General features: G+C 36.1%; 1 protein-coding gene across 1 annotated transcript in view; it reads left to right on the plus strand.

Moving 5' to 3' along the window:
• Nucleotides 1–211: 211 nt before the first annotated feature.
• phyhiplb (phytanoyl-CoA 2-hydroxylase interacting protein-like b) overlaps nucleotides 212–16917 on the plus strand; it is a 37198-nt gene continuing 20492 nt past the window's right edge. Inside the window, exon 1 of the mRNA XM_073828655.1 lies at nucleotides 212–427. Within this exon, the coding sequence (XP_073684756.1) occupies nucleotides 322–427 (106 nt within the window). The 5' untranslated portion in view covers nucleotides 212–321. The remainder of the gene's footprint in view (nucleotides 428–16917) is intronic.

The following is a 16917-nucleotide window of genomic DNA, read 5'->3' on the forward strand; positions in this document are numbered from 1 at the left end:
ATTAATATCTTATTAGTATTTAACAGGTACAGTGACGCTGTGATATGAAGTGTGTGACAATATAAACATGAATATGGAGCGTAATTACAGTAAGCACACGTCACTTGGGAAAAGGCGTCACTGCTCTTTGCCCTTGACTGTGTGTGTGTCGCAGGAGAGATCGACTCTGATGAAGCGGCCGTGACGATGTGCTGACGTAGCTCTCATCAGCAGCACACTGTGGAAACCCGTGGGAGACAGAGAGAGCACGGAGTGAAGATCTGTCCTGCGGCACTGCAGTCACTCTCATTACCGGAATATCGTTCATTTACAGGCTCAACGATGGAGGTTCCACGCGTGGGACACAGTGTCAGCAGCCCCACGAGCCCGTGTGTGGACATGATAAAGAATCTCAGCCTGGACGCCATCCAGCTTTGTGAGAGAGAAGGTAAGAAGTGTTGCCTTGGCTAAATTATCCATTTGTCCTCAGACAGGTGAAGTGGAGTGCAGGAGCGGTGCCATTGCGTTTGAGATTTTAAGACGGGGAAATATTTAAATGCATGCAAAAGACAAAATGCAAATGCAAGACGGACGCTTTTAAAGATCCTGGTGCATATTATATTATATCCACTAAAGCTTTCTCTTGGAAATACACTGTATGTTTAATGCACGCAAAATCATTTACACTACTCACGTGCTAAAATGCAGTTGTCTTTTAAAAACGTGCATTTAAGTTTTTTTTTTTTTTTCTTTATAAAGCGTTGAGCTTTCTGGACATTGAAGTATTATAATTCATGCACCACCATAAGACACACGTGCTGTGTTTCTTAGTAAAAACGACGATTTAAATGCTTTTAAGTCGCATGCATGCACACTTAGGTCCAATCTATTCTATTCCTTTGGGTCACAGAAGGATGTGCATGCTCTCCGAGCATTAATATTCCATGCACTTGAATGCTTGTTTCAATATGATACTCGCGTAACGTTCAGCACCATGGACACGGTCATTGCGCGCTCTCCATACTGAAACAATACCAGATTGCAGCTGCATGCATCTGAGGCTATAGGACCAGTGAGCAATTCACTCACTCGCACACATCGTAATGAAACAGCAAAATGTTTAGTCGAGCCACTCTCTGAATATGCTGATTCATCTGGGTGACACTGTATTGTTTATTGTCTTATGCGCGTAATGTGTATCCACAAAATTCATTATTAATGGTTATGTACAGGATTTTCATGGGTGTATCCCGGTGCGTGCGTTTCTAGGCATTCTTAGTCATTGATTTTCCAGAGACAGCTCTCTTGTCTCTTGCTGCTCTGGAACAGTAGAGCAGTCCTATGTTACATACAAAGCGTTTTTTTCCTTCTGTATCATAATGGCAGAATATTTAGTGCTTTGTAAGTATTTGATTTTTGGCCAAGCCAATTATTTGTTTGATATCTTGACATTTTTACATTTATGCATACAGTAAGTTGATAACTATAACTAAAAGATGTGTCAGTTTCACACTATGATGACTTCCCTGTCAATAAATGGTTTCAAATGCTGTTTAGTGAGAGTAAAAATGAAAAAAGTTAAAGGGCACCTATTATGTCTCTTTTAACAAGATGTAATATTGTTTTTGGTGTCCCTAAAATGTGTCTGTGAAGTCTCAGATCAAAATACCCACAGATTATTTATTATAACATCTGGAAAATGTCATTTTTGGGGCGTGTCTAAAAAAAGAGCTGTTTTGGTGTGTATCACTTTAAATGCAAATGAGCTGCATGGTCTTCAGAAAAGGGCATGTATACATCTCTGCTTTGCATACTTACAGCAATTAACTGTCAGTAGAAGCAACATGACTGACAGCGAGAGAACCGGTGTTCAGCCATACATATGGAAAACCAAACACACCAAAAGTGGGACGTTAGCTAAGCACTATAACGACATGACATTCACAAAGCAGTCTAGAGTGAAATGATTTGCGCAGACATAAACGTATTAAGGTAGATTTTGAGGTGCATTCCTTTCAAAAATAAAAGTAATAAACTGCATCCTCATGAGGAGTGGCTCAGATTGGGAGAAAATGAAGAGTCTTATGTTCAGTCTTACATCAAACACAGAACACCGGGATTGCTTACTAGACATTGGAAAATGGAGGATAGTGTAACAACCAAAGAAAACTCACTCAGCATTGCAGGACTGTCAGTCAGCGGCTGTGGGCGGGGCCTAAACAATGTTATGTAACATTGCTTATTGAGACTGGTTTGGTTTAATAAGGATCAAAAAATAAGGTGTGGGTCAGTTTTATCATTGAACATAGAGGCATATGTCGATCGGGATCGGCGCTTTCCTTTTAAAAACGAAAGTAATGTTTTCCTCTGCGTCTTCAGTGGCTCAGATGTCGGGAGTAAATGACGACTGCTGTGTTCATTATTACATCCAACAACAGAACACCTCAATCGCTCAATCTGAGACATTCTTGTCTTCCCCTGCACCTGAGTCACACAATGGAGATCGGAGTCGAACTGTTTCAGCTCGGTGAAGCGGGTCTAAGATAAGGCACTCATGTCAATCAACTATCATGGGAGCGGCCTCTGTTGGTGTGACGTCACACTGACAAGAAGCTGAGAATGACCTGATTTTAAAAAGGGGATATTACTTTTAAAGATTAAAAAAATAACAATTGGGTGGAATTTTATCATTGTAGGGTGGTTGTGTACACAAACTGCCAACACACATTAATGTTAAAACAACATGTAAAAGTTATTTTGCATCCGATGACCCCTTTAATGCACACTTTATGTACGTATTTGCAAAATTTCCCACCAATAATAATCAGTACTAATGCAATTAACAAGAGGTGAGGCAAATCAGAACATGCAGAGAAACAGCTGCATGTGAATTACTGTGGACTTCAGCCTCAGTATGTAAGCGCTAAAGCAAAGAACATGCTTTGTTGAGCTGAGCGAAATTTCCTTCGAGCTCTGTTTTGTATTCTACACCAGCACTGTGCAGAGGAACTCGAAGTCCCTTCAGCCATGCTGTCACAAGACAGAGAGAGCCAAACAAAGAGAGAGCGTTCTTATTGACACGGTCCGTGCAGTGTAGCATCGACGCTGTCACAGTCCTTTGAGTGATATAATGGGTGTAGACACTCAACTCTATTGATTTCGATTCTGTTGTTTTAATGTTCTTATATGGACAGTGCAGATAAAGACAAGCTTTTTACATGTCTTGAGTATTGCTTTCTAACAAAACAGATATTATTGAGACACTTCTGTGTGCACTAGACTCAAAACCTGGTTGGTTAATGGGTCTTGGATAACAATTTGCACAGATGTGGTCCGAGAAGGAACATGACGAAGATATGATGAAAATGACTGAGTCACAATGGGTACGTTCTGTTCTGATCCATCTGTCCTCTGAGTTTTATGCCATATTAACACTCCAACTCACCTCCCCTCTCCATTTGCGTTGGCATAATGATGGACATCTGTGTCAGAGTTCCGAAGAACTGTTAACTAGTTTTATAAAGTTATGAAGTGAACTTATTCCATTTTTTAGTCATTTAATTAGAAAAGATTAACAAGGTTTTACCAAGGATTACCAATTTCCAAGGCTTAAAGAAATATTTCACCCAAAAAATTTACATTTTGTCATTAATTACTTACCCTTATGTTGTTTCAAACCCCTAAGACCTTTGTTCATCTTCGGAACACACGTTCAAATATTTTTATTTACTCTGACCCTTCATAGACAGCAATGTAACTGACACGTTCAAAGACCAAAAAGGTAGTAAGGACATCATTAAAATAGTCCATGTGACATCAGTTGTTCTATGACAATATTTTTCTTGGATTTCATCAAAAATACAGTTGAAGTTGGCGCCGATAGCTTTGTGGGCAGCGCGTCGACATACAGCGCCGTTGCGCTCCGGGCGTCCTGTGTTCAAATCCCGATTCGAGGACTTTTCCCGATCCCACCCCGATCTCTCTCCCACTTCGCTTCCTGTCATGTCTGATCTGTCCTATCATAGTAAAGGCAAAAATGCCAAAAAATAAATCTTTAAAAAAAAAAAAAATACAGTTGAAGTCAAAAGTTTACATACACCTTGCATAATCCTCAAAATGTTAATTATTTTACCAAAATAAGAGTGATCATGCAAAATGCATGTTATTTTTTTATTTAATACTGACCTGAATAAGATATTTCACACAAAAGACATTTACATATAGTCCACAAGGGAAAATAGCAGTTGAATTTATAAAAATTACCCTGTTCAAAAGTTTCTTAATACTGTGTTGTTACCTGAATGAGCCACAGCTATTTTTTGTTTGTTTGTTTAGTGATGTTGTTCATGAGTCCCTTATTTGTCCTGAACAGTTAAATTGCTGTCCTTCAGAAAAATCTTTCAGGTCCCACAAATTCTTTGGTTTTTCAGCATTTTTGTGTATTTGAACCCTTCCCAACAATGACTGTATGATTTTGAGATCCATCTTTTCACACTGAGGACAACTGACGGACTCATATGCAACTATTACAGAAGGTTCAAACACTCACTGATGCTCCAGAAGGAAACACAATGCATTAAGAGCCAGGGGTGAAAACTTTTGAACAGAATGAAGATGTGTACATTTTTCTAATTTTGCTTAAATATCATTTTTTTTTTCTCATTTAGTACTGCCCTTCAAAAGCTACAGAAGATTCTTACATGTTTTCCAGAATACAAAAAAAACATACATTTAAAAAAGAGATTAATAAATCATAAAAAAAAAATCTTCAAATTCTAAAAGTTTTCACCCCCCAGCTCCTAATGCATTGTGTTTCCTTCTGAAGCATAAGTGTGCGTTTGAACCTTCTGTAATAGTTGCATATGAGTACCTCAGTTGTCTTCAGTGTGAAAAGATGGATCTCAAAATCATACAGTCATTGCTGGAAAGGGTTCAAATAAACAAAAATGCTGAAGTGTCATGGCTATAACTGTAATAGACACTGGGAACCACAGTAAGAAAATGATTCCCATTATTATTCAGATCAGTGGTCAGCAAATGTGTTTTTTTAATGGTTGATTATTAAACTATTACCCATAATTCTAAATATAGGGTTACAGCCTTGCAAAGTAGCAGGTTATTTATCATTACTAACCTAAAGCCAAATCCAAACCACAAAGCACTGTTATTTCAGCCATATCACAGTAAGTTTGAAATTATACTTATTATTTGAATAGATTAGGTATATTATACATATTTTTATTCACACATTATCACTGAAATACTATTTATGAAATTACTATTTGAATATTGTTAAAAGCTAAATTTAGATTTTTTTTGTCTCTTTAACTCTTTGAAATTTAATGTTAAAGAATGAATATGTAAATTTGCTATTAATTTGATGCAACACAAATTTATTTCACATTGCACACTAAATGTGAATCTATCAAACAATGTAAATAAGGCCAGTATCCTGTTAATTTAATCACTGAGACACAAAGACTAACCATTTCCAGAGAATGAGAATGACTCAGGTGTTCATTTTAATGTTGGAATGAGTTAATGATCTTCTAGTTAATGCTTGGTGCTAATATGGTAAGTACTTCATTTAGTACGATTCATGAGGAATGAGTCCATTTTTCCATTATATAATCACTGTGAAACTGCAGATGCACTCAAAGCAAGCGTTTGCTTCTGAAACACAGAATACTCTAAGGACAGGCAGCCATTTGTGAAAAAAAAGATAAAAAATGGACGAGCCGCCCCTGTGCTCCGGGACTCCTTGATAAGCATGCATTAAAGTGGGCGTTTCTTCCCCCTCGGGGCAGGCCTCAGATGGGGAGTTCTTTGTGTGAGAGCCTACAGGAGCCTGACAGTGCTAACTCACTACCTCTGTCTGAATATACAGCTTTGGCCAGCTGTGTATGGGGGGACTGGCTCCAAAACAGGGGCCACCATCTGCCAAGCCCGCCTGCTAGTGAAAGAAACGATTTAACATGGCCATCAATTTGCTAATTGTGTCCACTGTGCACATATAGCACAGCGAAACGACAACAAAACAGACGTGGGTTGGATAAATAATGGGGTTGATTCATGATTATTAGCCTATTCTCAGCTAAACATGCTTATAATGCTGTTTGAATAAGTGCGATTTGGGGCAAAGAGTGTCAGCTGAATGTAAATCCTTTTGGGATAAATCTAAATAGTTAGTCAACTACTTAATTCGTTTAGTTTATTCATCTTTTAAGAAATTTGGTTTGCACAGATGTCACCCATCCCACGTCTCACAAGTAAACATTCAAAAACAAAGAAAGTAAAATAAGCATAAATAGGAAATGATAAAAATCAGGGTGGATGGGAGTTCCAATAACCATCAATTCAAATATCAGCATGTGTACACCCATGTGTACAGATGATTTAATGTAGAAATAGCTGTTGGTGAGTTCTTAAATCTCCTTGTTTGACTGCTATATACAGCCTGATGGGAGGACAACAACTCTTTATTTAATGGATGAGAGAGACAGTTAATTATCGCATTCTTTAAATATGTGTTTTCTATGTCATAACTAAATTAAACAATTAACTAAAGGGGTTTAGCAAACTAAATAGATGTTAAAAACCAGAAATAGGAATGTTTTTCTATCCACACTATAATCAATAGACTATAGTGTGGATAGTTCACCCAAAAATGAAAATTCTGTCATTATGTATTCACCCTGGAGTTGTTTTAATTCTGTATAATCTTTTTTTATACCACAAACTAAGAAATGTTTAAAAATTTGTTTGCGCTTGTCAGGATTTTGAATTAATAATACATAACATTTAAGTTTCATTTTTCACCAAACCCTATCATTTGCTGTTAGAATACTTGAAAAAAATGTTGTTGTGTAAATTCTGTCTTTTTCAGAATTTAGTGATATAAATTCGGAATTACAAGTTATAAGTTATAAGTCAGAATTGCATGATAGAAGATAGTTACAAAGTCAGAACTGTAAGATATAAACTTGCAACTGTAAGAAAATAGTGAGTCTTTTTTCCTCAGAGTTGGACTTTATAACTTGCAATTGCAAGTTTATATCTCACAATTCTGAGACATATCATAACTGTGAGGTAAAAAGTCAGAATTGTGAGTTTTTTTGTTTTGTTTGTTTGTTAAATGTGAAGCTGGTCACTTTATGGCAGCCCGTTAAATAAAAAAAGTAATTGTGACTTTATATCTCACAGTTCTGACCATTTTTCTGGCAATTCTGTCTTTTTCAGAGTTTAGTGATATAAATTCGGAATTACAATTTATAAAGTCAGAATTGCATGATAGAAGATAGTTAAAAGTCAGAACGGTAAGATATAAACTTGCGACTGTAAGAAAATAGTGAGTCTTTTTTCCTCAGAGTTGGACTTTATAACTTGCAATTGCGAGTTTATATCTCACAATTCTGAGACATCATGATCACGAGGTATAAAGTCAGAATTTTGTGATATAAACTCGCAATTGCGAGAAAGAAAACTCAGAATTACGCGTTTATATCTCACAATTCTGACTTTATAACATGACTAAATAATACATAAAATTGAAGTTTCATTTTTCACCAAACCCTATCATATGCTGTTAGAATACTTGAACATTTTTTTGTTAAAATGTGAAGCTGGTCACTATATGGCAGTCTGTTTCCACCACTGAATAAAAAATAAAAAAGTAATTGTAACTTTATGTCTCACAATTCTGCCCATTTTTCTGGCAATTCTGGCTTTTTCAAAATTTAGTGATATAAATTCGGAATTACAAGTTACAAAGTCAGAACTGTAAGATATAAACTTGCAACTGTAAGAAAATAGTGAGTCTTTTTTCCTCAGAGTTAGACTTTATAACTTGCAACTGCGAGTTTATATCTCACAAAATTCTGAGACATGTCATAATTGTGAAGTAAAAAGTCAGACTTTTGTAATATAAACTCTCAATTGCAATAAAAAAAACACTTGGAATTGCGAGATTATATCTCACAAGTCTGACTTTATAACACACAATTCTGACTTTTCTTGCAATTGCAAGTTTATATCTCACAATTCTGAAAAAAGTCAGAATTCTAGCCTTTGATTGGACAAAAATTTGGATACACCCCTGAGTGCAAGATAAGTCATCAATATTTTAGTCGGTTTCCTGAAAGACAAAGACTTAACATTTTGAGTAAAGCTAATCAACATTTAGGAGAGTTTTCATTTTCATTTTTTTTTGCCATTAATTGTAAAAATCCAGTGAGCTTTTTGTTTGCACAAGGAGTCTGACAATAGTCAGTGCTCCACACAGAGATCGGATCTCACCATCATCCAGTCTGTCTGGAATGACTTGAAGAAACAGAACAAACTGAGGCAGACTAAATCCAGAAGAACTGTGGCAGCGTCTCCAAGATGCTTCAAGAGACCTATTCAATTACAATTAATGGCAAAATCAATGTTTGGAAATGTAAACTGATATTTCCTACTGACACACTACAGCAAAAGATAGAAATAACTGACTTAAAAAACATTTTTAGCTGGTAAAAAATACTACGGCCACCAAAATTAAATAATTGTATTTTTTTCCCATTTTTGTCATTGAATTAAACCACATCAAAAATAGACCAAAAGTCACAAAACTTCAATTATGTTTTTTTTTACTTCTATTAAAAGCTCAACACCATGCCCCTCAGCTCCAACTTTATATGTTTTTCCATCACCTCAAGCACAAACATCACACCAAAAGAAACACCATGCCAGGCTTGCTTTTCTCAGATCACATCTCTCTCTGTGGTGTTGTATCGCTGGCATCACAGTTTCACAAAGTGTGTGTGCTTTTCACAACTTATCTGTCTGAATGAGTGTTAAGACAGTTACATGCCACATTGCTGCTCTATTAAGAGATTCAGTCATGTGATTATTCACTCTCACTCTACAAGCTCTCTAGACAAGCTCATGGTTCACTCATGGATAAAAACTGAACATTAACTCTCTTCATCTGAGAAGAGGTTTGCATAATTCTTGCCAATTTGTGTATTGTTTGCATGCTTTGTTGAAATTAACCTAATGTACGACTGGTTTTGGTTCAGGAGCCAGATTTTACTTTGGACATCAACACAGAACCAAAATCGTTTATTGTACGAAACTTGCATAACTGCCTAACAATGTCTAAAACAATAACATGACTGAAAGAACAGACAATTGTGTAGATGCATAAACAACAAGAGAAGTGTCATTTAGCAGACTAACACATGGAACAAACACTGGCCAAATATTGTATAAGCATTCCTGTAGCTCAAACAATACTGCATGGCATCAGCAATGCCAAAGTCATTGGTTTGATTTCCAGTAAATCCAAGAACTGAAGACAAAAAAAGAGAATTCTTTTTGTTTTAAAGTTTGGATAAAGCATCTGCCAAATGCATAAATGCATCCTTGATGTCTAAAAATTAGCCATATTTGTATTGACAGATTGGATTTACATGATGAATTTTCTCCAAAATAGAGCAGAGTTTGACTAGTCAACAACAAAAGATAATAGAAATGTTTTCTTATTTTTAAAACCTGACAAATCAATTTTCCTAGTTTTTTTTAACAATATACAAATCCTGATTAAATGACTACATTATAATTTGCATATTGCATGTTTTTTCCTGCTCTCTGCGGCTCATTTTCATTCACATGATGACTCAGATTACAAACAGGAACTGATTAGCAGATTTGTAAATATTGAAAAATATGTTTCTGATGGTGTCTATAAACAGATCAACTTGTTATAAAATGGACATATCATCATAAGAGCAAGAACTTATAATACAAAATGGGATGCTTTCATCCTTTTTGAAGCCTTAAATCAACTAGTACATCCTTTACAAATTCTAGTTTTGTATATAAATCAAAAAGTTTATAGCAAATCAAAAAGGTTTGCAAAGACAAAGGATGACAGGATTTTAATTTTTTAAAAGAACTCTTCTTAAAAGAGTCTCTTTAACCATCAGTGCAGAACTGTACTGTCATAAAGTAAGTTGGTTTAGCAAATTGCAAGGATTACAACGAATACCCCATGGGGTCTAGACTGTTTAATATGATTATGTTATTATAAAAAACAAACCGTGGGGGTTAGTGAAACAAATTAGGTCAGGCAATACAGCTTATTCAGGAATTGGCAAAAGCAAAACTGTTTAGGTCACTTCATATATATTTAAATACAAAGTTAGATATTGCTTATTGTACCCTGATCAGTAATGAAATAAAAAAAAATGCAAGAAACTTGATTAAAAACAACAGTTAAGCACAGTGCTATTATAAAACGGATGGAATATCGCTCTGGAGAAACAGACACCAGGTTTAACCTTGAGCAAAGACACATTAAGAGCGAAATGTACCGTTCAGAAAGGTTTTATGTTTCCCAGTGCTAACCGAATGTCTGACCAATGAGGACCAAAATAAACCTGTGAAGATGATGTTCGTATGGAGACCTGTGTTAGTGCTTGTGTGACACTGATCAAGGGAAGAATATCTCATTTTGTGACTCATTCATTTATTTCTACCCATGTCAGCGTTTCACAGCATGCATATACAATAAAGAACTTGCTCGCAAAAACACCTCTCTGCATTCATCATTTCAGTGATTCAATCATTCAATGTCTTAAAAAAGGACTTTAAAACCATTGCAGAATCTGCAAAATGTTAATTATTTTACCAAAATTAAAGAGATTATACAAAATGCATGTTATTTTTTATTTAGTAGCTACTGACCTGAATAAAGCATTTCACATAAAAGACACTTACATATAGTCCACAAGAGAAAATAGTTACATTTATTAAAATTTCCCTGTTCAAAAGTTTACATACGCGTGATTCTTAATACTATTTTTTTTGTTTGTTTGTTTTAGTGATAATTGTTCATGAGTCCCTTGTTTGTCCTGAACAGTTAAACTGCCAGCTGTTCTTCAGAAAAATCCTAGAAAATCTTTGGTTTTTCAGCATTTTTGTGTATTTGAACCCTTTCCAAAAATGACTGTATGATTTTGAAATCCATTTTTTCACACTGAGGACAACTGAGGGACTTATATGCAATTATTACAGAAGGTTCAAATGCTCACTGATGCTTCAGAAGGAAACACAATGCATTAAGAGGGTGAAAACTTTTAGAATTTGAAGATCAGGGTAAATGTAACTTATTTTGTCTAATGGGAAACATGTAACTATCTTCTGTAGCTTCTGAAGTGCAGTACTTTATGAAAACAATATGATATTTAGGCAAAATAAGAAAAATGTAGGCTACACATCTTCATTCTGTTCAAAAGTTTTCACCCCTGGTTCTTAATGCATTGTTTTTTCGTCTGAAGCATCAGTGAGCATTTGAAACTTCTGTAATAGTTACATATGAGTCCCTCAGTTGTCCTCAGTGTGAAAAGATGGACCTTAAAATCATACAGTTATTGTTGGAAAGGGTTCAAATACACAAAAATGCTGAGAAACCAAATAATTTGTGGACCCTGAAGGATTTTTCTGAAGAACAGCGGGCAGTTTAACTGTTCAGGACAAACAAGGGACTCATGAACAACTATCAAAACATATAAACAAAACACAATAAATAAAAAAAAACACAGTATTACAGTAAGAATCATGTGTATGTAAACTTTTGAACGGGGTCATTTTTATAAATTCAATTATTATTTTGTCTTGTGGACTATATGTAAACATATTTTATGTGAAATATCTTATTCAGGTCAGTACTAAATAAAAAATAAAATGCATTTTGTATGATCCCTCTTATTTAGCAGATTCTGTATAGAAACTTATTTCTGCCATAGAAAAAAAATATTTTAAAAAAGGTAATTGCAACTTTTTATTTCACAATTTTGACTTTGTTTCATGCAGTTCTGAGTTTATATTTCATACTTCTGAGAAAAAAAATCAGAATTGCGAATTCTAGTTGGAATTCCTGAGAATTACATGTTTGTAACTTGCAACTGCGAAATATAAACTCTAATTGTGAGATAAAAAGTTGCAATTACCTTTTTTATATTTTTATTCCATGCCAGAAATAAGCTTTTGTAGACATGTGTTCTAATTAGACTGTAAAAAAGTATTGTATGTGCATGTGATTTATCGCTCTGCCACTTAGCAGATATTCTGCCCACAGCAGGTCTTTCAGCAGAGTTTAGAGAGCTTTGGTTCGAACAGGTCGTGTTTTGAGGTTCTGAAGTGGCGTCAGGTTGATGAGACGGGCCTGCTGTGAGGACCATATGCTCCTGCAGTGCTATCACTGCCATGAGCTCTTCCTGTACGCTCTCTGGGCCTCACAGTGGGGCGGCACAGTAGATCAAGCCAGGGTTGCTTTAACAGCCAGTATCTCAGAGTTTGCGAATAACATAGAACTGCTTCTGTCAAGTCCACTGTACTTTCTCGAATAGGTTTTACATTACCTAAAATTCCCTGAAACCACAGTGTAAATCAAATTACTTTATGATGAAAATTGAGCTAAAAATTAAATAGTTTAAACAAATATTTCTAAAAGCAGTTTTACAATCTATTTGATATAACATATGGGTAAAGCATTAGTCCAAGATCTAATATTGTTCTATAACCGTGACGTTCCCTAAAATATCCTAAAACACTGACCCATGTCTTTACAGCAGAGTCCCATCAGAAAACCTCACAGTAGAGATGCAAGCATATCTTACAAGAGTTATTATGATTCGCTGGCCTCATCAAACATCAAAACAGCTCTGTGAAAACGGATGTGTCCACATATTTACCGCTTGTCATTATTTTGATGATGCTTTAGCTTTGGTCTAAAGGCACAGAAGAAATCATCCATTCTAACAGAATAATCCATTCCTTCTGAGACCGGTACAGTGGTAATAATCTTCAGGAGCATTTCAAGCTGTGCATCATTAAGCGTTCTGCTTAATTACTATGGCTTAAGACCCTTTGATTCTTGACAGCTTTGAGAAAATGTGACTTCATGCATTAAACTCAAAAGTAGACAGGCTGCATTTGATGCTGTCTGTACGGTTTCTGCTTGTTTGAGGTCAGAATGTCCTACTGTGTCTTAGGAAACCAGCTGAGCCCCTTGAATAGTTAGAAGAATGACAACATAACCTGCAAGGTCAAACAAAGTAAAAAAAAAATCATAAAATCAAGTTGTAGCTTCCAAGAAAATTGGCAATTTAAAACAGATTAAAACTTGTGGGTGGTTGCCAATGTTGCTTTCCAGTTGCTAAAGTGCTCTGAGTGGTTTTAGCATGTTTTATGTGTTGCCTTGCAGTTGTTAAGGGGGTCTTGGTTGTTATTAGAATTGTCATTCATGTCAGTCATTACAATAACTGTTTCAGATATTATGAGTTATAGATGGGGTGCGCGTTAGCTTATCCACCTTATTTTTTTCAACACAGAAGCCATTTTCCGTGAATGTGTGAAACTTCCAGTTCATTAGCTGCCATAAGTAAATAACAAGAAGAATAACAAAATGCAGTTAATGGTAAAACTGTTTGCACTACAAACCAGTGTGTTCATTATTAAGAAAATACATCAAAATAACATGATAAGACTTAACAGTCTGCAATAAAATAGCTTGAAGTCAGTGACACCAAAAGCCAGACACAATAAATTTACAAATGGCTGCACCCGCTCTTACAGGAGAAATAAGATAAATATATTGTCTATGATAATATTGTAATTGTTGTTAAAAGGATATGTGATTTGACATTATTGTGTATATTGAAAAAAAAAAAAAAAAAAACACCCAGAGAATGCAAGCTAAGAATTTCCCCAAACTTCAAGACAAGGGGGCTAATATGCCCCTGTATGACTTTTATGTCTTATATTTATATCATCTGATATAGTTAATATCACACAAAGAGTTCAGTTTTTGTCCAAATATCAGCACAATTGCAAATGGGATATTGATTTTACATAAAAGTTCAAAAAACAAGTTAATATGAATTGACTTATATTTTAGACCCATGTCCCAAACAAAGACACAGCAGAACTGTTTTCCGTGTTAACAGGATGGTGTTTCATTACTGAATCAATCAGCCATTTGAACAAATCGGTTGAATGAATGACTCACTCATGCAGTGATTTGCCACCACCTAGTGACGATTTTAGGTTTATATTTAAAGTATATTTTCCATTTTTTCCCAAAATCATTACAGATATTACTATTGAATGTTTTGTTTTTAAAACATCAAAACATTATGCATTCACAAAGATTGTTAAATGCAGGATATGAATGCATTTAACCAGCAGTTGCAAATGTATAGAAATCTGTGCCATCTCTGCATTGAAAACACACATTTTGTTGATACTGATTTCATTTGATTGGTAACAGCCCTAAAGTGTCATAATGTAATAATAATTCCTTACATTTATATAGCGCTTTTCTATAGGTACTCAAAGCGATTTACAAAGAAGGGCGGAATCTCCTCCTGATGCGACAGCAGCCATATTGCGCCAGAACACCCACCACACCAGCTTACTGGTGGAGAGGAGACAGAGTGATGAAGCCAATCAGAATATGGGGATGACTAGGAGGCCATGATGGTCAGAGGCCAATGGGCGAATTTGGTCAGGATGCCGGGATTATATCCCTACCCTTTTTCATAAAACGTCCTGGGATTTTTAATGACCACAGAGAGTCAGGACCTCGGAACGTCTCATCCGATAGACAGTGCTTTTTTTTTGTCAATATAGTATCCCCATCACTATACTGGGGCGCTGGGACCCACACAGACCACAGGGTGAGCACCCCCTGCTGGTCTCACTAACATCAGCAGCCCCTAGTTTTCCCTGGAGGTCTCCCATCCAGGTACTCAACCCTGCTTACCTTCAGTAGGCGACCAGTCTTGGGCTACAGGGTGATATGGCTGCTGACATAAAGGTTAAAATACCTATAAAAGGTAAAACTCAATTTAAACTTATTTAATAAAGTTAATTTCTGTTAGTCCTGCAAACTTACCAGCACACAGAATATGAAGAATATCAAAAGTTTTGAGAGTCAGCTATCCACGGTAGACATAAACCTACCAAAATACCAGCACAATAACATGCTCAGCAAAATATTGTCGATTTCTAGAAAATATCGAGATATAATTTTAGTCATTATCACACAACCCTAGTTATAGGTAAAAGTCTCCTTGGGGCAAATTCATTAAACTTTCCTAATACTAAAAAAAAAGAAGAATCAACCTGGTCTCATGACGCAAAATATACCTTTTGGGAACTTTTCCACAAGACGTGAAATACATATCGCCATTTGCATTTTATGACATATTCGATGTGAAATGTTTACTGAGTGGTGCTAAAAGTGTGTTTGTTTTTTTCCCCAGAACAGATGAATGTCTTATGGTACGTTTTATATGACGTTGGTTTTGTACGTGTCACCGCAGTTCTGACTTGAAATGTCCATTGAGTGGTACTATAACTCGAACGCTCTGTGACGTTTTAAAGTAACGTTTTAAAGCCATCCGCACTAGACCTAAACCTACCCGATAGTGGGAACAAAAGCATATGTGATGTAAATACACAATTGCAAGCATGCCGTTTTAGCTTGTTTTTCGATCTCTCATCTTTCAGCTCTTTCATCTAGAGTCATGTTTTTCACAAAATTCGTACTCAAGGATTCCGCATCCTAAATTCAATTCTGTGCCAGCTGAGTTACCAAGCAAGCTTGTTACATCCGGAAAACATTTGGAGCTGTAATCATAACTGTGTATGAAAACGATTACAAGTGCTCGCTGTTTTACTGACTTATGTTCATTTCTGTTGGAAACTGCAGTGATATGTACTTATTGGTATGTAATTTTTTTCCAATAGGTACGTTTTCGTCATGAGATCAAGTAGAAAAGAATGTATTGTTCAATGTTGAATGTATTTACTGGCCTTAGGTAGTAAGTAATTAAACCCAATGTATTATGCTAGCAATTTTAGAAGAAAGATGTAAGACAAAGTTTTTACTTGAAATATAACTAAGAACCTCATTAAGACTCCTGAGCTGTGAACGAGAAAACTCTGAGCAATTCCTCTGGGTGCTTGTTTATAGTGCAGAGGTTTGCGTTTTAGCAGCTGATTTTTCATTTCCACTGCAGAGTCTTCCACTGCACAATTAGCACTTTAATTTCTCCATCTCTGTTTTCGTGTCAGCGCCCATGTCAACACTTCCTTGACCGAAATGAACAATATGTCATTGAATTTGCACTGTAAGACAGCTCGGTGGATCTCATCTCTGCAGCATCGCTCCCCTCTGATTCAACACATTAAAGAATGAAATGCTGGTCTATTCATAGTCTTGGGACCAAGGACTGATGAAACTTTAATGCGCTGCCTCAGACACAAGAGTGGTCCAGTAATACCCGCACCCTGGAGATATTAAACTCCATCATCCTTGCATCTTAAGCGGGAATTCAGGGAGGAGAGGTTATATAAACATGGACAGCCACTGGGTTGTGGGGAAGAGCTCTGTGTGTGATTTATTAAAGTGAAGTGGTGGCCGTAGCTTCAAGACATCACCCATGAGGCCATAGCATTTTATAAACCACGGGATATTACGGTAAATTCCCAGTGCCAGTGTTTGGTATTCATGACTACACAGCTACATAGCCAGGTTGAGTCAGTGTGTTGTGTTATCATGTAGTCATCCAATCATCATAGATTTTGTTTTGCATGCTTTAATGGCTGTCCTCTTGCAATAACAAGCATCACATGTATCGCTAAAATACAAATGCTGCTCGTGACATGTTAACCCATATGCATTTGTTTGAGGATGATAGTAATGCCATTTAACTTTGGCTTTGGGTTTCATCCACAAGTGTTTCATGAAAGGCTCTGTTCCTGCATCATGTTTCCCGTGTATTATTCATTAGGATGAATGCAACAAAGCAGTCCCTCTCTTTCCTCATGCTCCATAGCAGTGGAGGGCTGCTGAGGGTCTTTTTCAGCTCAATGAGGGTGTTGTAG

The sequence above is a fragment of the Garra rufa genome, chromosome 22 (assembly GCF_049309525.1).
Source record: "Garra rufa chromosome 22, GarRuf1.0, whole genome shotgun sequence".
Classification (NCBI taxonomy): Eukaryota; Metazoa; Chordata; class Actinopteri; order Cypriniformes; family Cyprinidae; genus Garra; species Garra rufa.